Here is a 20,899-nt window from a genome sequence, read left to right as displayed (position 1 = left end):
CATCTTTTTTCCAAAAGGAAGAGGAAATGAGACAAAATAAAATCAATCCACCCTCTGCTCTTTCTGAGAGGTAACTATTTCTACTGTTTCAACTATTATTAATTGATTGTCTTTAATACTGAGTAATGATTTTTGAGAATAACATTTCTCATCACACACTAGAATCAAATCTTAAATTACCTTCCTCTTGCCCTGGCCGGTTGGCTCAGCGGTAGAGTGTTGGCCTGGCGTGCGGGGGACCCGGGTTCGATTCCCGGCCAGGACACACAGGAGAAGCACCCATTTGCTTCTCCGCCCCCGCCCCCCCTTCCTCTCTGTCTCTCTCTTCCCCTCCCACAGCCAAGGCTCCATTGGAGCAGAGATGGCCCGGGCGCTGGGAATGGCTCCTTGGCCTCTGCCCCAGGCGTTGGAGTGGCTCTGGTCGAGGCAGAGCGATGCCCTGGAGGGGCAGAGCATCGCCCCCTGGTGGGCAGAGCATCGCCCCTGGTGGGCGTGCCGGGTGGATCCCGGTCGGGCGCATGCGGGAGTCTGACTGTCTCTCCCCATTTCTAGCTTCAGAAGAAAAAAAGAAGAAAAAAAAAATTACCTTCCTCTTAACTTGCAAGTAAGAACCGATGTGGTCATTCACATTTTTGAAGTCTTTGACTTCATAAACAAGTAAAACAGTAAGTGAACTCACTCACTTGGATACCTTAGTTTAAAAAAAAAATAGGTTTTTTGGCCCTGACCGGGAGGCTCAGTAGATAAAGCTTGGCCCCGCAGACTGAGGTTGCTGGTTCTCGTTTTGTCTTCGGTTAGGACACATATGAGAAGCAATCAATGAGTGCACAATTAAATAGAACAAATAAGTGGAACAATGAGTTGATGTTTCTCTCTCTCTCTCTCTCTCTCAGTCTCAATGGGAATTTTTTTTTTTTAAATATTTCTGTTTCACTTTGCATAGAGGGATTTGGCCTGAAACAAATGTTCACTGAAGTGGTCATTAGGATAACTGGTTGTGTTTCAAGTTCTGCTTATAAAAATTGCATGGCCTTGGCCAAATCACCTAACTGCTTGGGGCTTCCATTTCCTCAAATACAAAACCAAATTGCTAGATTGATTACTAAGGCTCTTGTCATCACTATAATTCTACGGTTGTATAAGAGGAATAAAAATTCTCAAATTTTGAAATGAATGAGTAAAAGCATGTCAAAATCATGCCAGTTGGATAAAATAATAATAAAGCTTTCCTAGACTTGTGCCCCAGTGTCCCAGGGCAGATGTTTTCATAGAAAACCTGCATTTGTGGACCGACCACCTATGAAGATGGAAGCATAGATGATGTAGCCACACTGTGTGCAGTTGAAGAACCTTCACTATACAATGAAAGGATGGGCTTGATGCAACAAAGAAGCCAACATTGAGTGCCAGTGGTTATTAATAATATTTTGCAAACTACTATACTTCGTTGATGGAAATATGATAAAAATATATTCTAGGTTAGCAGAGATTTTTTGTTTTGTTTTGTTTTGTTTTGTTTTGTTACAGAGACAGAGAGTGAGTCAGAGAGAGGAATAGACAGGGACAGAGAGAGATGAGAAGCATCAATCATTAGTTTTTCCTTGCGTGTTGCAACACCTTAGTTGTTCATTGATTGCTTTCTCATATGTGCCTTGACCGTGGGCCTTCAGCAGACCGAATAACCCCTTGCTCAAGCCAGCGACCTTGGGTCCAAAATGGTGAGCTTTGCTCAAACCAGATGAGCCCGCGCTCAAGCTGGCGACCCCGGGGTCTTGAACCTGGGTCCTCTGCATCCCAGTCCGACGCTCTATCCACTGCACCACTGCCTGGTCAGGCTCTAGCAGAGATTTAAACACACACACACACATGCATGCACACAAGCACACACATGCACAACCTCCAACAAAACGATATCATCATTAATAGGAGGAGCAGGTGCGGGAACCTAAGCAGAGCAGGAACGACACCGAGCAGCTGAGAGGGAGACTTACCTGATTCTCCTCTTCGGCCTCTCTTACCTCGTTTCCCTGGAGGGCCTGAAATACAGAGAATGGTTTTGCTTTTTTTTAATTCTGGGTTTCAAAATGGCTAGTAAATAATTTCTGAATATTTTATCACTAATATTTGTAATCAGAGACCAGATATTTGTGAATGCCAGCACTGACTTTGGCATTTCAACAGAGCTTTTCAGCTTTGTTTATCTATAAAAGCCGCACTAGCTCTCTCGGCACCCAGTGTTACTTAGGAACAGCAAGAACTCCAATTTTTTTCATCCTGCCCGATGTCATCAATAAAGAAAGATTTTGCTAAGCAAATTAATGGTGTTGCGTCTCGTGTTTCCTAGAAAAATTTTCTGAAGGTTTTTGGTATAATTAATAATTAAAAGTACTAAGAACAATTAATTGGTTTCTCTTTGACAAGTTCCATCATGATTCTCAAAAATATTTAGCTGGCAGTTAGTTAACTGTTTTTGTTTGTTTGTTTATTTGTTTTTGTATTTTTCTGAAGTGAGAAGCTGGAGGCAGAGAGACAGACTCCCACATGCACCTGACCAGGATCCACCGGCACACCACCTGGGGGCAATGCTCTGCCCATCAGGGGAGTTGCTCCATTGCAACTGGAGCCATTCAAGTGCCTAAGGCAGAGGCCATGGAACCATCCTCAGCACCCGGGCCAACTTTGCTACAATGGAGCCTTGGCTGTAGGAGGGGAAGAGAGAGACAGAGAGAAAGGAGGTGGGGAAGGGTGGAGAAGCAGATGAATGCTTCTCCTGTGTGCCCTGGCCAGGAATCAAACCCGGGACTTCCACACACCAGGCCAACACTCTACCACTAAGCCAACTGGCCAGAGCCTAAATTTATATATTAGTAATAAAAATAACCTTAGGAGGCCTGACCTGTGGTGGCGCAGTGGATAAAGCGTCTACCTGGAAATGCTGAGGTCGCCAGTTCAAAACCCTGGGCTTGCCTGGTCAAGGCACATATGGGAATTGATGCTTCCAGCTCCTCCCCCCCTTCTCTCTCTCTGTCTCTCCTCTCTCTCTTTCCCTCTGTCTCTCCCTCTCCTCTCTAAAATGAATAAATAAAAAATAAAAATAAAAAAATAACCTTAGGAATATTTCTAATTTCTTACAGGTGAATTTTCATATATTGGACTTTCTCTAATTGAGAACCAGCTGAGTTAAAATCACAATCCTTTTAATTGGAAAGTATTTAGGTAGTAACTATAGGTTTCATTTTACTAAGGGTTAGGTCATTATTGTCATTCAATAAATATTTAGTCTTTCTGATGATCCCTTTTATAAAGTAGAGAAAAAGCATTTTTTCCCAGTGTGTTGCTTATGAAGACCACCAACCTAGTATGTATCAGACTTAGCACAAGATTCTAGACATTCATGACTTTCAAACCATTATTCTCAATTATATAATTTCTCCCCTCATTTCCTTGGGTAGAAATAGCTCCCACTGAATTATGGTTCCAGCAAACAGAAGAGAATAATTAGCTCACAATGAGAATTGAGGTCTTGTAGTATTTGCTAGAAGAAAGAAGCCAAGGAAAATACAGAACTTCCTGGTTTTAAAGAATGAGCTGCTAAGTTGGACTGATGACTTTCAAACTCTACAAAGTTCAAGACAAAAGCAGGAATGGCCTTAGCATCCAACTAACTCCAAATGTGATCCTGACTTCCACATGGAAACACTATCATGAGGAATAAAAACATCAGTGGGCCAGTTAGTTTCCTCTCAAGCCCATGTACAAAATAAGTCTGGCCAGCTATGTTTTGTAAGAGGTTAAAAATAATCAAGCAATAAAATCAACTGAAAATATTAGGAGAAGCAGCTTTGCAGCACAATCCAAAATTCTCATTAGAAATTTCAGCATTTGCCTGACCAGGCAGTGGTGCAGTGGATGGAGCATCAGACTGGGACCCAGAGGACCCAGATTCGAAAGCCTGAGGTCGCTGGCTTGAGCATGGGATCATCTGGTTTGAGCACAGCTCACCAGCTTGAACCCAAGGTCGCTGGCTCGAACAAGGGTTCACTTGGTCTGTTGTAGCCCCCCAGTCAAGGCACATATGAGAAAGCAATCAACAAACAATAAGATGCTGCAACAAAGAGTTGATGCTTTTCATCTCTCTCCCTTCCTGTCTGTCTGTCCCTCTCTCTGTCTTTCTCTGTATCTCTCTCTGTCTCTCTCTGTCTCTCTCTCTCTCTCACACACACACACACACACACACACACACACACACCAGATTTCATTCTGTATTCTGAAATAAAAAGAAGTTTTAATCATATTCAAGGTCTTCTTGGCCAGATTGGAGTCAGAAGGAGTATCATGTAAACAAGTAAATAAATCCAATGGGACCCTATTAAGTATAAAAAATGTACATTTATACGCACACTCAATCACACATATAAACAGATATATACAAGGTTGTGCAAAAGTAGCTTTACAGTTGTTTGTATGGAAAAAGACATTCAGGTTATGATTTTTACAATAGCTTCATTTAACTCTATTTTGCATACTCACAACAAAAAACCTACTTTTGTACAGCCTTGTATTGATGTATTCTGCTATGTAAAGTGCCCTTAAGATTAAAAATCAGATTTTTTAAAATTACAAATCAATTAAACCAGTAAGTTCTTAGCAACTACAATATGCTTATGACATCTGTGATCTGCATGGTAGGGGTTATAGGTGATGAATAAGATATATATCTTTCCTGATGAGAAAAAAAAGTTGAAAAGATTAAAATATACACATGAAAAATTCATTAGTAGAATGTTGTAAAGATACCACAATGAATTTAAGCTGTGATCTGTTCCTTCTACTCCAAACAAATGGTCAATTATAAGAAGAAAAAACATTTTGGAAGTATTTGTATAAAAAAAAGGGACATGTCTGGAGACAGAAATGGACCAGAAATGCAAAGTAAACAGGGATAAAACCATAAGCCTGCTGGGTTCCAGTTCTAGAAGTAGGAATGGTAGCCATGACTTCTATTCTTGACGAGGAAACACTCAAAAATTCTCTAACCAGAGCCAGACTACTTCTAAGAGCCAGGAGAATAAAAATGCTAGAGAGATGCTGAAAAAAAACTAGGTGTCTGACTTAAAGATTGAAGTATACAGACATAATCTCTTAATCAGAAAATGAAGTAAGCATCTGCTGTTGTGCATTTTTTGGTTGCTTCCTGTGCGTGCCCTGACAGGGGAGTAAACCCACAACCTTGTTTTTTCGGGATGATGTTCTTACCTGACTGAGCTAATTGGCAGGGCCAAGAAACCTTTCTTAAAGTAGTAATAGATGAGAATTTTTCAAAATTGAATATAGGAGTCCTAAGATTGAATTTATACTCTAAGTGAAAAATCAAAAGAAATCACAATTAAGCACATGGAAGGAGAAATTTAGGAATATTGAAGGATAAAGATAAAATAGTAGGAACTACCAGAAGGTAAATTACAGGAAATACTTAGACTGACTGTTGTCTCACCCATTCCAAGATGCCAAAGACCCTCTGATTTTTATAACAAGTCTCAGATCCTATAATTATGTTTATCTATTATTCCTTTTTAATAGTATAATTTATTAAATAAAAATGACAGATTGCACAAATATTTAAAAATGAGTTGAAATAAACTTTTAAAATGATATTTAGAAAAAAATTAGCTTATGAAAAAAGAATCAGATAAGCAATAATTGTTTTTTAAAAATCAAGAAACAAAGAATATTTCTAAACATGTCTGACTCAGATATTCAATCAGAAGGTTTAGAGAAATTAATCAAGTGTTGTGGGAAACTTGCTTATTATATTATGAGTTGAGAAAAATAGAATCTAAGGAAAGTAAAAAATATACTTGACAAGACCTATATCTATTAAATATGACAAGGTTTTACAAAGAATTTCATAATATTTGAGAGAGAAAATGAAGGTAAACTAAGTTATGAAAATATGGGAATCTAAACTCTACTGGATTTACAAAGAAATTAGTAGATTTCAGAAGAGCATGTTATAATTACTATAAGAAACAGGACTGAAGTGAGCATTACACTGAGCTTAGGGAATTAATAAATTATACAAAACTCTCAGTAAGACATATATAAAGATCTTGCTTACAAAAAAAATAAATAGAAGTTTGGAAGAAGACTACTCTGCAAATGAGACAATTTGGTATTGCTCCTGAATTTAAGGGTAAAAATAATAAAAATGATATGGATGGAATAAATTTGACAATGGACACCTGGCAGGTCACCAGAGTGAGATGAAAAATTAGAAAAGACAAATGATTGCTATTTCCTAAACAAAAATGATGTTAACAATAGTTGATAAAAAGAGTGGCCATTTCTATTTCAAATTGAGTGATGGAGCATCAGCCAGGTATGGGCTGTGAGAAAAAATATAGAAGCTGGAACCTGACTTATTTACTGAATTTGGCCAAATCCTTGCAGTAGAAATTCTCAGTCAGTCCTATCAGCAGAAGACATGACTGTGTAAAAGAAATTGGTTCAAGAACATGAATGGAAAGAGAAAAAAACAAAACAAAAACAGAAGCTACCAGCAACAAAGGAAGTGAAGATTTATAAACAGAGTTCATGAAATGAAGAATGAATTATAGAAAATAGAGAAAGGCTATAAAACTCAATTGTTCTTCATGATAAGAAATTTCATAATAACTGGTATTGTTCATGCTTTAGAGTTCCTACTTGAAAGATGATGCAAACTATCAGCCTAAAATAGAAATTAGTAAAACAACCATAACGGTAATTCTTTAATAACTTGTCAAAAGACCTAATGCAGACAGAGCAAGTTCATTAAATCACATCATAGGAAGGTGTCTTGTCAAGTCAGTTCCTTTGGCCCACAGCAAATACTGCTGGAGCACTCCTCATTAATAAGGCACCTACCTGTGATAAAGCGCTTCTCTAAGGTTAGAGAAATGCCTGGAAGTAAAAATATGCCTATCTATGTGCCTTCCTGTGGTCTTGGAGGGGGGAGGCTATTGAAGGAATCTAGAATACCCTTATTTGGCTTATCAGATAAATTACTTGTCAATTCTACTTTTATTACTGGGATCTATTCAGTCTTCTCCACTCCTACTAGTATTTCAAGAGGAGCTTAAACATAACCATTCTGGGTACTCTGAGACTTCTTTTTTTTTACTGTTATTTGTATTTAAAAATATTTTTACTTCTTATAAACATTTAGAATTAAACCCACAAGAAATGTTTGAGAAAAGTTTCAGAATTCATAACTGCCTGGGTATTTCACTTTGTTTAGTTTATTTTAGCTCTCATTTTCTATTTCAACACACATTTATGGCTGTATCTCCTTTTTGGAAATATAGAAACAAAGGGAAGAAATCAACTTAAAACAAATTAAAGACTTAAACATAAGAACTGAAACCATAATACTCCTACAAGAATACTTGGGGACAAAGTACCTAGATATTGGTCTTAGAAATGATTTTTAGATGACATCAAAAATACAGACAACAGAAACACAATAAACAAGTGGGACTATATCAAACTAAAAAGTCTCTGTACATCAAAGAAAGCTATCAACAAAATTAAAGCTCAACTACAGACAGAAGATAGTCACAAATAATACATCCTTTAAGGGGTTCATATCCAAAATATATAAGGAACTTCTACAAATCAATAGCAAAAAAACAAATAACCTACCTTAAAAATGGGCAAAGGATCCAAATAGACACTTCTCCAAGAAGACATACAAATAGCCAACAAGTATATGAAAAGGTGCCCAACATCACTAATCATCAGAGAAACACAAATCAAAACCACAATGAGCTATCACCTCACACCTGCCAGGATCATTATTATAAAAAAAAAACACACCATATAGATATTAGAGAAGTTGTGGAGAATCCTGATACTTTGTTGCTGGGAATATAAGTTGGTGAAGCCACTAAGGAAAATAGTATGAAATTACTATTTTAGAAACAGAACTATATATTTTATGACCCAGTCATTCCATTGTTGGGTGTTTAGCCAAAGATACTAAAATTAGAATCCCCAAAACTCCCAAGTTCATTGCAGCATTTCTCACATAGCCAAGATATGGAAGGAGGACCACCGACAGATGAAGAGACAAGGAAAATGTTGTATGTGTATATATACAGTGGAATAGTATTCAGCCTCTGAAAAGAAGGAAATTCTGTCATTTGCAACAATATGGACGGACCTGGAGGGCATTACACGTAGTGAAATAAGCCAGACACAGAGAGACGAACACTGTAATCATCTCATTTATATGTGGAATCAAAAAAAGCAGCCACACTCACAGAAGCAGAGAGTAGAATAGTCATGCTAGGAGCGAGGGGGCAGCAGGAATAGAGAGGTGATGATAAAAGGGTACAAATTTTTAGTTATACAAGGTAGATAAATTCTGGAGATCTACCATATAGTATAGTACCTATAGCTAATGACACTGTTCTATAGGCTTAAAAATTCTGACGGCGGTAGATCTTATGTTAAGCGTTCTTAGCACAAAATAATAATAATAATAATAATAATAATAGGGACAGGGAACTTTAGGAAATGATGTATATGTTTATGACTTTGATTTTGGTGATACTTATCCTAAATTCATCTAGTTGCAAACATTATATACAGCTTTTACATGTCAATCATATTTCAATAAAGTGGGTTTAAATAAAAGAAACAAAGGAAAGGCTCTAACCCAGGTCACTGTGCTTAGCTATGTTGTCATAAAAACCTGAGAACAGGGAAAAATGTAGTCATCTCATTACACGATGACCTCAGGGTCACTAATAACGCAGGTCATTAGGGAATTAATTCCTGTCTAAAGTTTTGTGAAAGGAGGTAATAAACATGTAAAAGCACAAAGAGGGAGCTCAATAAATATCAGCCCTCCTCTTTTGCTATATTTACATTTATTATATTCAGTCATTAAGTGATTATAATATATACTGCTCACAATTAGGGGATATTTTATCACTTCATATTCATTTTGAAATATCCCCTAATTTTTATGAGCAGTATATTTGAGTATTTGATAAGAAATGCTGAATGTGTATGTGAATAAAAGTATGAGGAATTAACATTACCTTCTAATTATAATAGTCAAAGATGCAATTTAGTATAATGAAAAAAACATTAAGAGTTACAAGGTTTTCTCTACTGTGTAAATTGAGCTAACTTCCAATTAACCTTTTTTTTATTTTAGTCTGCTAAAAGATCTGGAAAACTACTAAGTCTACTACATTTAAATGATTATTGTGACATGCCATATACATATGTTAATGGAAGTTTCCTTAACTTTTTAATTAATTATTGCAAATCTTATTAGCTATGTTCATGCTATATTACTATCATCTTGTCAATAAAAATAGTAAGACTTCTAAACAATTTGACACATTCTAATAAAAAGCTAAACTTCTTCAGAGTCTCATCGAGAGATTCTTTAAGGACATCAGAGAAGATACCATAAAATAACCCATGGGGAAAACAGCTGTATTAGGCTTGCTCACTGGTTTACGGGCTGCAAGCACTTTGTGCAATTAGTGTATGAGCATGTAGCAGGGCCATGTGTGTGTGGTCTATGTAAGGCTGTGGATGCTTTTTCTCAGTGGTGATTCTCCCAGATCACTTTCCCTCCACTGTGAGGTACAGTTTTCCTACTCTCTTGCCCTGCATTGTGAAAAGCAGGTTTTCCTTTGTTTATTATAACCCTTTTCCTTTTTTCCATTCGCCTGTCATGGCAAGCCTCCAATAAACAGGTATGGCCCTCCGCTTTCTGGCTCCCTAGTTCCTCTACCATCTGCTTGCATTCAGTGAGAACCTGCTTGGCCTCAGCCACCAGCACTGCAATACCTTAAACACAATATATACTCCAAAAAGCAAATACTATTGTTCAGAATTCTAAAGACAAAGGAAAGAGTAGGGGCTGAGCTTGTGGTCAGGGAGGTACAGAGCGAGTTGGAAGTGACGTGCAGAGGGAGAAGCCCCATGGAGAGACGAGTCTGAGGTAGGGAGGCCTAGAAGGGAAACGGGTGCAATCTCAAGACATCCCTCCACTCCAGCGGATCCCAGGAATAGGTCTCCAACAGCTGCAGATGGCTCTAGGGGAGGGAGGGACCTGTCTGGGCATAGAGGAGACATGATCATTCTTTCTAAACTATCCTCCCCATCCTCCAGCTACTAAACCAGGTTTACCTTCAGATCTTCTGGATTAACCTTAAAGTAGGCTCAGATTAATTTCAGAGCCTTCTCCAAAGTCTCCGCACCTGCTTGTTTGCTGCACGCCTGAAATTCTTTCAGTATAGACCAAAGCCTTTCATTCCACAATTAGAAGCAAGAAGCTAATATAGGCAATAACTGGCAGAAGTCAAATATTAGCTAAAATTTATTTTCTCCATAATCACAAAATGTCTGTACTGCAACATAACCAGAAGGTGATAGCAGCCCAAAGCTTTTCACACTGTGCTTCCTACTGGCCCCTCGGAGCAACTCCAATTTGTCATAGTGAATTGCAACCATTTGTAGTAAAGGTTCATTGGCTAAAAACAAGTTTAGAAATGACTGATTCACATTTCTGCAAATGTAAAATTGAGGTGAGAACAACCTGGTGAAGGTCCCACCCTGCAGATGTTAGCTTCCTGATGCCAAGCTCAGTGCTCTGACTTCTCTCGCTGCCATTTACTTTTTGAACTCACATTCCACAGATTCAGAGACTAGACACAACCAACACACTTTCCAAACTGCTTATTTATCAATAAGCTGCCTCATATGTTTACAACATGGCTACTTACGCACATGTATTATTATTACCTTTTAGAGTCTCCCACTAGACTGTGAGCTCTTGAAGGTAGGAATTCTCTTGTTCATCCTTGTATCTCTTGCAACTGGCACAGGATTTATCATGATGTAAGCCTTTATTTATTTATTTATTTATTTATTTTTGTATTTTTCCGAAGTGAGAAGTGGAGGGGACAGACAGACTCCTGCATGCACCTGACCAGAATCCACCCGGCATGCCCACCAGGGGGCAATGCTTGGCCCATTGCTTCACTGCAACCAGAGCCAATCTAGCGCCTGAGGCGGAGGCCATGGAGCCATCCTCAGCGCTGGGCCAACTTTGCTCCAATGGAGCCTTGGCTGTAGGAGGGGAAGAGAGAGATAGGGAGAAAGGAGAGGGGTAAGGGTAGAGAAGCAGATGGGTGCTTCTCTGGTGTGTCTTGGCTAGCAGTCCACAACCCAGGACTTCCACAAGCCAGGCCGACGCTCTACCACTGAGCCAAACGGCCAGGGACACGATATAAACCTTTAAAGGAATATTGTCTATGGGCTATTTGAAGAATGCTAACATTATCTCATACCATGTTAATGTTTAAAAAAAAATAAACTTTTTTATTAAGAGATTTATTTCCCAAGATATTTTAAGTCAACATGTCCTCCACTATACATAACAGCAGGGGTCCCCAAACTTTTTACACAGGGGGCCAGTTCACTGTCCCTCAGAATGTTGGAGGACCAGACTATAAAAAAAACTATGAACAAATCCCTATGCACACTGCACATATCTTATTTTAAAGTAAAAAAACAAAACAAAATGGGAACAAATACAATATTTAAAATAAAGAACAAGTAAATTTAAATCAACAAACTGACCAGTATTTCAATGGGAACTATGGGCCTGCTTTTGGCTAATGAGATGGTCAATGTGCTCCTCTCACTGACCACCAATGAAAGAGGTGCCCCTTCCAGAAGTGCAGCAGGGGGCCAGATAAATGGCCTCAGGGGGCCGCATGCGGCCCACAGGCTGTAGTTTGGAGACCCCTGCATAACAGGCTGGCTTGTTTTAAATACCTTTTCTGTGTGTGTTTTTGTTTTAAATTTCTTCATTGCTAATCTCTATGGACTGTCAGTTTATAAAAGGAAGCTAATCATAATAAATATTAGTTATTAATTTTCCAATAACCATGATCCAAAATTCTCAATGGAGAGTATTTTCAGATATACAGGATTTATTTTAAAGGCAATGAGCTCGACTGAAAAGTTGTGAAAGTATTTCTCCACTTTTTTAACAACACAAGAGATATACTAATTAATGTTTCAATGATTCTATTATTACACATTATTAGAGTGATAAAAATACAAAAAATTAATAATACTTTGTTAGAAAATTCTTTACTATTTTTGTAATAAAAAACAAATTTGAAGTTGCTAAATTGTTTCTTTCATGCTCTAACCAGGCCATATCATAACTTTAATAAGGCTATCAATAACTCTGATAAACTAGCTCCCCAAAATTAGTAATTACAGTTTTGTCAAATTTCTAGAGGGAATTTAAAAAATAAAATTAAAATAGCAAATCTGTAAATTAACTTTATAAATGTTATTTTTATAAATGTGATTACTTTATAGCTTTTATACCAAAACTTTTTGACAATTATGAATAAAACTTATGAAACAAAGTATGTGCAGACATTGTGTTCAGTGAGTGGGAATAAAACAATGACTCACAGATGGTATAAGAAACATACTCTCTTCATAAGAACGTTTTACTTTATTTAGTGACTAATAAATGAGTATATTAACAGTGTACACTTTAGGCCACCTAAGCCAACTGGGTGGATGTGTGCTTGTGCACTGGTTTAAATGTAAAAGGCAATGCTTGCTTCCTTGGGATAGTAGCCAAAATGGTTTGAAAGCCACTGGTTTAGAAGAAACTGGACTAGTTATTTCAAAATATACTTCCTGTTAGGAGAGTACTTAAGTGACTATGTATGACCTCTGGCAAAGTATGTTTTCATCTTTCTCTTAAAATACAGCTTTGTCATAAAATACTGTGCTACCTATTTATATATTTTTCCAAATATTCAAAATTTCTATGAAAAAATTTTTAAATGAATAAACACAAGTACCTTACATGAGAATCATGGTTAATCTAATCCTCAACATTACTTGATCATTAGACTTATTTTTAACTGGTTCAGTTTCTATTCTTTGTGATAAGAAACCAATGGGCAAAAATTGTCTTGTGACCCTCCTAGTTATCTCAATGTAAATCTGGGTAGTCAACCTTTTTATACCTACCGCCCACTTTTGTATCTCTGTTAGTAGTAAAATTTTCTAACCACCCACTGGTTCCACAGTAATGGTGATTTACAAAGTAGGGAAGTAACCTGGCCAGGCAGTGGCGCAGTGGATAGAGCGTTGGACTGGGATGCGGAGGACCCAGGTTCAAGACCCTGAGGTCACCAGCTTCAGCACGGGCTCATCTGGTTTGAGCAAAGCTCACCAACTTGGACCCAAGATCGCTGGCTCAAGCAAGAGGTTACTCGGTCTGCTGTAGCCCCACGGTCAAGGCACATATGAGAAAGCAATCAATGAACAACTAAGGTGTCGCAACGAAAAACTGATGATTGAAGCTTCTCATCTCTCTCCGTTCCTGTCTATCTCTCTCTCTCTCTCTCTGACTCTCTCTCTGTTTCTGTAAAAAAAAAAAGTAGGGAAGTAACTTTACTTTATAAAATTTATAAAGCAGAGTTACAGCAAGTTAAAGCATATAATAATAATTACTTACCAAGTACTTTATGTCGGATTTTCACTAAGTTTGGCAGAATAAATCTTTATGAAACAAACTTACTATAGTTAAATCTATCTTTTTATTTATACTTTGGTTGCTCTGCTACTGCCCACCATGAAAGCTGGAATGCCCACTAGTGGGTGGTAGGGACCAGGTTGACTACCACTGATGTAAATTGAATTCCAACTGGTGTTAAGTTAATATGAAGCCTTCTAAGTTTACCCAAGTACTAATTGATATTTGTAAATATTATAACTAAAGAAAAATGACCATATTTACAAGACAATTAGAGACTCTCACAAGAACATACTGGAAAACTAGGGCACTTAGATTTCCAAACCAAGTGCAACGAAACATTGCTGGGCTTTATGTAGATGGTTTGTTTCCAGAAATGCAATTTCAGCAAATGAGGAATTATCTTTGTTGCTGTTTTCAAAATGTAGATAATAAATATAGTAGAATATTCAATAGAAACTCTTCAAGACTACACATAGCTCGGTGTTGCGGTGCATGGACTTTAACAAGATCTGATGTGGCACAGTTGTTATTTCTATTATTCTTCTCCCACACATGAAGTGTTTCATTATTATGGTACTAGAGTGTTTTACCCCAGGATCCTACAGGAGATTTGTCATGACAGCTTTTTTTTATTTGTGTTTGAAGGGGAGGGGGCTGCAAGATGTCAGAGAGTAGGGTTTGAGAATTAGGAAAAATGTGTTTCTTCGTGAGATTATATGCTATATAACAAGAGGTTATTATACATATAATGTAATATATTAATCTTTAAATGTTTAGTTCCCAAGCTTGCAGAAAAATTTTAATGAACTCTCTAGATTCCATGTTTCTGACTGAATGTAGAGTGATAAAAAGATGTTTTAAAGATAAATATAATTTTTGGCCTGACCAGGCAGTGGCATCGTGGACAGAGTGGACTGGGATGCAGAGGACCCAGGTTCGAAACCCCAAGGTCACTGGCTTGAGTGCGGGCTCATCCAGCTTGATCACAGGCTCATCAGCTTGTGCGTGGGGTCGTTGGCTTGAGTGTGGGATCATAGACACAACCCCATGGTCACTGGTTTGAGCCCAAGGTCACTGGCTTGAACAGCTGGCTCTGCTATAGCCTCCCCCCCCCCAGTCAAGGCACATATGAGAAAGAAATTCATGAACAACTAAGGTGCTTCAACAAAGACTTGATACTTCTCATCTCTCTCTCTTCCTGTCTGTCTGTCCCTATCTGTTCCTCTCTCTGCCTCTCTGTCGCAAAAAAAAAAAAAGATAAGAATTTTTAAAATAACAGAAAAAAACCCCAAGATAATGGTGAATATAGTTTGTCACATGCTCAATAAATTAAATAATATTAATTCTTAATTTATCAGAGATTGAGATGATCTTTCTATGGTAGGTGGGGAAAAAAGTGGGCTAATGGAAATTGGGATTTGTTTTTACTAATGGCTTTGCATGTCACAAGCTTTTGCCAAATTGCTGATGGATGAATATTTTATGGTAGCCACACACACACCAGTTACACATATGTAAATGACCCACATTTCTTTAAGCTCATGTTAAGTGAATTATTGAATATATCTGTTGCTAAATTAGTCACCAATAGACGTGGCTTAACACTGAAAATTAGTAATGGAAAATGAGTACAAAAAAAGTCAAAATGAGCACCAGAAGAGGAGTAGGAGTGCTTCAGAGGGAAAGGGTAACAAGGAAGTCTAGATCTGCCAGTGTGATGGCATCAGCGTACTAACGCAATGAAAGTGGGAGTGATGTAATCAGCCTGTGCACAGAAGCCAGCAAACCTGATGACCACAGACCACATAGTGTTATGAGCAAAACAATGATCCTTGGACATAATAAAAGAGATAATGGTGACAGTCAATATTTGAGTGTTCACCACCCATCTGGTATTCAATAAGCACAGTCCATGCATCATTTCACTATTTATACTAGTTGTGTGATCACAATACAATTTTGGAAGGTGATGATATAGAGAGGTTAGGGGACTTGCTCAACATCATAGATTTAGAAAGTGATGGATTAGGAATTTATAACCGGACAGTCTCAATTGTAAACTCTACAACTAAAGACTTGCTATTTACTAAGCGTACTATGGATCAGTTTTCTGAAACAAACATTGTCATTAAGGACAACAGGAGCTTTAAATAAACTTAGAATAGGTTCATGAACATTTCTGAAGGCCTTTGTTCACAATTCTAGTTTATAGACTTATTTTTAACTTTTCATTTTAAACATAAAAAAATCATGAGAAATTACTGGCCAACAGTTAATAAACTTTTATTCTACAAAGCTAAAAACGAACTATTTTCTCTTCACACACCAAAAACTCTCATGGTTAACCCAGGGGGGTGTGATTAGCACATATTTATGTACATGCCTGTTAAAATACTCTTACACCATGCCTGCCAGTTTTTAAATTTTATTGTTAGTAAAGACACCCGACCTGAGATCTATTCTCTTAACAAAATTTCTAGTGTACAATATAGTATTGTTCACTATAGCATATATACCAGTTTTAATAAGTCTGTTAAATATAAGTTTAGAATGAGACAAAAATACTGATCTTTTAGAAATGAGGAATAGTGTCTGTATTATTCACTATTATGTTCTCAGTACCGGCACATAATTAAATGTTAGTTCAATATTTTTACACAGCTGAAACAATAACACTTTTGTGGTATTTCTTCTGGTTTTGAAAATAAAAAGACAGCAGTGTGCAATTTTGAAGCCATAGGGACATACGTTTGAACTTGATTCTTGAATACACTAACTTTTGCAACTTTGGGCAGATTAACCTTGTAGCACTTGTTTCTACATCTACAAAATGTAGATAAAACCAACTCAGACAGTTTAAGTCTTTTGTCTTCAGCTCTGAATTCTTACTGCTCTCTCTCAAATTCATTTGCATGTATCTACTGGGTAATCACTTTAATATATTTTTATCATGCAATTCCCATGATCAATAAACTTCCATGAAATATAGGAGCAAGTACCTGTAAGACATAATTTCCCACTAGGAAAACCTAGTTCCAGGATTTCTCAACCACAAGTCTCCATGTATCATAAGTCTCTTTTGCTTAATTCCTGGTTTTTCTTTTTTTTTTCTTTCTTTTTTTTTTATTTCTCCACCAAGAAAAGTCTCATAATTCCTGGTTTTTCATCATTCTTGTTCTTTCCTTGCTTAAATTTAATTTCAAGAAGTTATAATATAGAGGTGACAATCCTTTCTCCCTTGTCATGTTTTTGGCCCATTTTTCTCCTCCAAACCTTTTTCTAACATACTCATGACCTGATACAGATTCTGCCTCCTTGCAGTATCACTCTCAGTTTATAAATGTTTTAATAGAATTGTTAAGTAAAAGCACACTTTTTTAAAATTATTATTCTTAGTTTCTTATATAGCAGTAGAAATGGGGCTTCAAACCATAGTTTAAGGAGAAGCCATTTGCCTACTGTACACAGAACTAATTTATTCAATGCTATGATGTATAAATATTTGAAATGTCCATGTATTTGAAAAGTGCTCTACAAAATGTCAAATCATCTTGTTAAACTAACTAGAACAAAATACAGTGCAGGTTAGGATAACAGTTGGCCTCCCATAGTAATGCTAACACAGATGATCTTTGCCAGAAAATTAAATCCTCTTTGGCCATTAAAAAAGATACTTGAAATGTCCTAACCATCCTACAGAGTTTTAGTGCCTCCTTCAAAATACACACAGTTGTTTCCTTACAGTTAAATCTCAGATTCATCCTGACAGGCAAATTCCCTAGAATACAGATTCTTTATGAATAGATTTATACGAATAAAATGCTTCCCTGTATGATTTCATAATAAATCTGGCACTTTACTGCTGCTATATACATCCCATGGCAAGCAAACATTTTCCAAAGAAACTGCAGAAGGACCAATCCAAGACATACAATTTTAACTTTGGGGTTGAGTTTCTTTTCTATGTTGTATAGGAAATAATAAAAAATAAATAAAAAGGCTTTTATTTTGGTAAACACACATTCTTAGAGCCAAAAATAATAAAGAAAACGTACACTAAAAAAAAATCTTGGCTTTCTATCAGGGATCCTTTGTTCTAAGCAAGACGGGAACCTCAAAGTATGCCAAGGTTTAGATGTGTGTCAGAAGCCAATAAGCAGTGTGTCTAAAGCCTAATGACAAATGCCAATCATCCTTAACGGTCTTAGGAAAGACCCCTGATGAAGTCCCAGGAACTCTGTAACAATCAGGAGTGCAAATTGAAGTTACAGCTTTAGGTTAACTCAAATCCTTAAAGAAGGATTTGAGTTCTTTTATTTTGCAACTTACTATCATAAGAGTTTTTCATAGAATAGAATAGTTTAAAATACAGCATTTTATTATGATACCACATAATATTAAAGGGGAAGCCTTCAAGGAAAATATAAACTGTAGTAAATACAAAGGAACCATGATGCTCAGAAATAAAATTGGTTCTATGAAATCTCTGTTATGCTCCTTAGTAAAATGACTCATATCTTTAATGTACCCATAAATGGCCTCATTGGGTGTCTTTCGAAACACAAAAGAAGGTGTCTTAAATAAGACAATTATACAATATAAGTAAAATAAATTTCTTACACAAAGAGCTTTGTGTAAAATGTTCTATAGAATAAATTTTCATTTGTCTCTATATCTATCTGTATTTGAGTGTGAACAAAAGTGAGGGAATGGGGGTCTTAGTACATTCTGACACTATCTATATTCCATCATATTTGTGACTTTGTATGACTTAATCAGGTCATGCAGCATCCACCATTCTCCATATTCAGCCTCCTCATTACACAATCATTATTAAGACATTCTCAAATTCTACTGGTAGCTTTGAAGTTAGTTGTTACTACTCAGTATTTAAAATAAAAGATTCCTATAAATAAAATAACCCCCCTAGATACCTGATTGAACTTGATTATACTCTGAATATTTTATACTGAGATAAAGGTGGGCATATCTAAAAGAGTTGTTGAATTTTAAAATATTTTAATTTATAGAACAGGACAGAATACTTTATGCTATCAATACTGTGTATGTATGGGTTTTTTTTCCTGAAAAAATCTCATGATCTTATTAGATACAAGCCCTAAAACAAAAACAAAGAACAATGTTAGCCAGTGTGCAATACAGTGTTCTACTGTATATAGATATATATATGTATACATACACTATATATATAAACTATATATATAGTTTTTGTTATACCACAGAAACTCAGAGAAGAGAACTGGGAGAGGCTGCTCAGAGCAGTGAAACTTCAGCTTGACTTAAAAACGTAGATACAAAGAGGATAAAGCAGGATACAGACCGACAGCTAGCCAGGTGCACTGCAGCTAAGCACCAGACACCTTCCATGGAATTCGAATTTGTTTGAAACAAGGTTGGATGAATATAGTTTAGACTATAGAATGCCTTGACTGATAGAAGTTAGGAAAATATCTAGTAGGTAGTAGAAAGCCACTAGAGATAGACAGTATTACAATGACATGAAGAAAGTATTATTTTGGGCAGATTAACCTGGTAAAAGCTACCAAAGTCAATTATGTATCTCTTACAAAAGCTAAGTCATAAAGTGATAAAGAGTATAGTGGCAATAGGGACAAAAATTAGTGAAAGTAATTTTGATAAAAAGAATCACACTTGGATGCTTAACTAGATGTAGGGAATGATAGGAGAGGCAGAAAATCAAAGGTGGCTCCAAAGAACGAAGCCTTATAGAATAAAAACTTGGTGGTCCTATTTATTTATGTTGGGTAGATAAAACAAGATGTCCCTCAATCATTAACGCAATAGTCAGATGTCAACCTTGGGCCTTGGAAACAGCCCCAGACTATTAGCATGCTGTTATGTATTAGATTTGCTGCAGAGTCTGCACTTCTTTTTCAAAACGTGATCTACAGACCTTTACAATTAAAGGTGCAGGCCCAAAACTGGGAAAACATTGCTCTTGTATTTGAACATCTATAGCATTCAGGGTCAGTTTCACAGACATAATTACAAAATCCCAGCCAAGTGACGTGGATAATTACTTGATGACACTACAGAATCCTTAACAACAAATCATAAAATTGGGGCCAAACTTATTAGGGTTATTTGTATCTTTCTACTGATTGCCTTTAAAATCTGTGAAATTCTTTCCAATATTTCCAGTCTCACACAATGAGTTAATAATTCTGAATTTCCATCAGTGGAATACTGATTTGAGTTATTCCTGGAATAAGGAAACAGCAGGATTAATGGGTTGAGAACCAGAGACCTCCTACATGCCATTGTTTTGCAGAATCTTAGGCTTCTTCTCTGGAACATGAATAGCTTGTACTGGAGCTCCTTCCAACAATATGCTTTTATGAGAAACAAAAGAAAAGAATTCATTTCCTAACTAATGGCCACACCTGCTCTACCTACAAAAATCATAACTTTAGGTCTCCCATAGTAAATGCAAGAATGCCAGTTAGTCTACTGATTTCACATCAAACAGGCAGATAAATCATTAGGGGTATAAAAATAGCAGCCATTGCCATATATATATATATATGTATGTATATGTATTTTGTATCGAGTGTGGGGGTCCTGCCTTGAGAAGGTAGAAGTTAGAGATAGAAGAATGCTGTATCAAATGCAATGGTAGGAGGGTCAGCCAAAGCCCACAATTTATTGACTTGACAGAACTGTGGCAAGAACTAGGCAGCGGTAATGAATGAGAACAATGTTCTCTGCTTCTTTCAGGCACATCCAACCCCGAGGACTGATGGCTGCAGCTGAGAAATTCCACAGGGATTGCGGAGGGGAAGTGCCCAGGGCATGATGTAGGCAAACAAATCCCTCTGGAGTCCTAACCATTCCGCCTGAGTACACACAACCACAAGCACAGTTTGATCTTGCTACACACCCTGCCTCCCTCATGAAGAAATGTTCAGAAGTAGGAACTCTTCCATTCAATTGCATCACAAGTTGTAATAAATCAGTAGCCAGTCTTTTGTCAATTATCTAACCAGATAAAGCTCTACATTCCAGAAGAATGTAAAGAACTGTCTTTGATAGGTACCTGACAGAACATTTTGTTGTAATATTGATGCAGTAATCCAAATAATGCCAAAGGTTTATCAATACCTTTTTTTTGTGCTTTATAGCTAAGTGTGTATTTAAAGAGTAAGTTTGTTCTTAGTTTTATTCCTTAACTTCTCTTCTATTGTATAAAATAACCAAAAATACCTCATATTAATTTTAAGAAAATTACATTAAAATAACTAGTAAATTACTGCTACTTTTATTTAT

At 36.8% G+C, this 20,899-nt stretch overlaps 1 protein-coding gene across 1 annotated transcript in view; it reads right to left on the bottom strand.

The window, feature by feature from the left end:
* COL25A1 (collagen type XXV alpha 1 chain) overlaps positions 1-20,899 on the bottom strand; it is a 603,455-nt gene that overhangs the window by 270,678 nt on the left and 311,878 nt on the right. Inside the window, exon 3 of the mRNA XM_066232766.1 lies at positions 1,992-2,036. Within this exon, the coding sequence (XP_066088863.1) occupies positions 1,992-2,036 (45 nt within the window). The remainder of the gene's footprint in view (positions 1-1,991; positions 2,037-20,899) is intronic.

This window comes from Saccopteryx bilineata, chromosome 5, assembly GCF_036850765.1.
Source record: "Saccopteryx bilineata isolate mSacBil1 chromosome 5, mSacBil1_pri_phased_curated, whole genome shotgun sequence".
NCBI classification, from domain to species: Eukaryota; Metazoa; Chordata; class Mammalia; order Chiroptera; family Emballonuridae; genus Saccopteryx; species Saccopteryx bilineata.
Note: the sequence above shows the minus strand (reverse complement) of the source record. Positions and strands in the feature narration are given on the sequence as shown.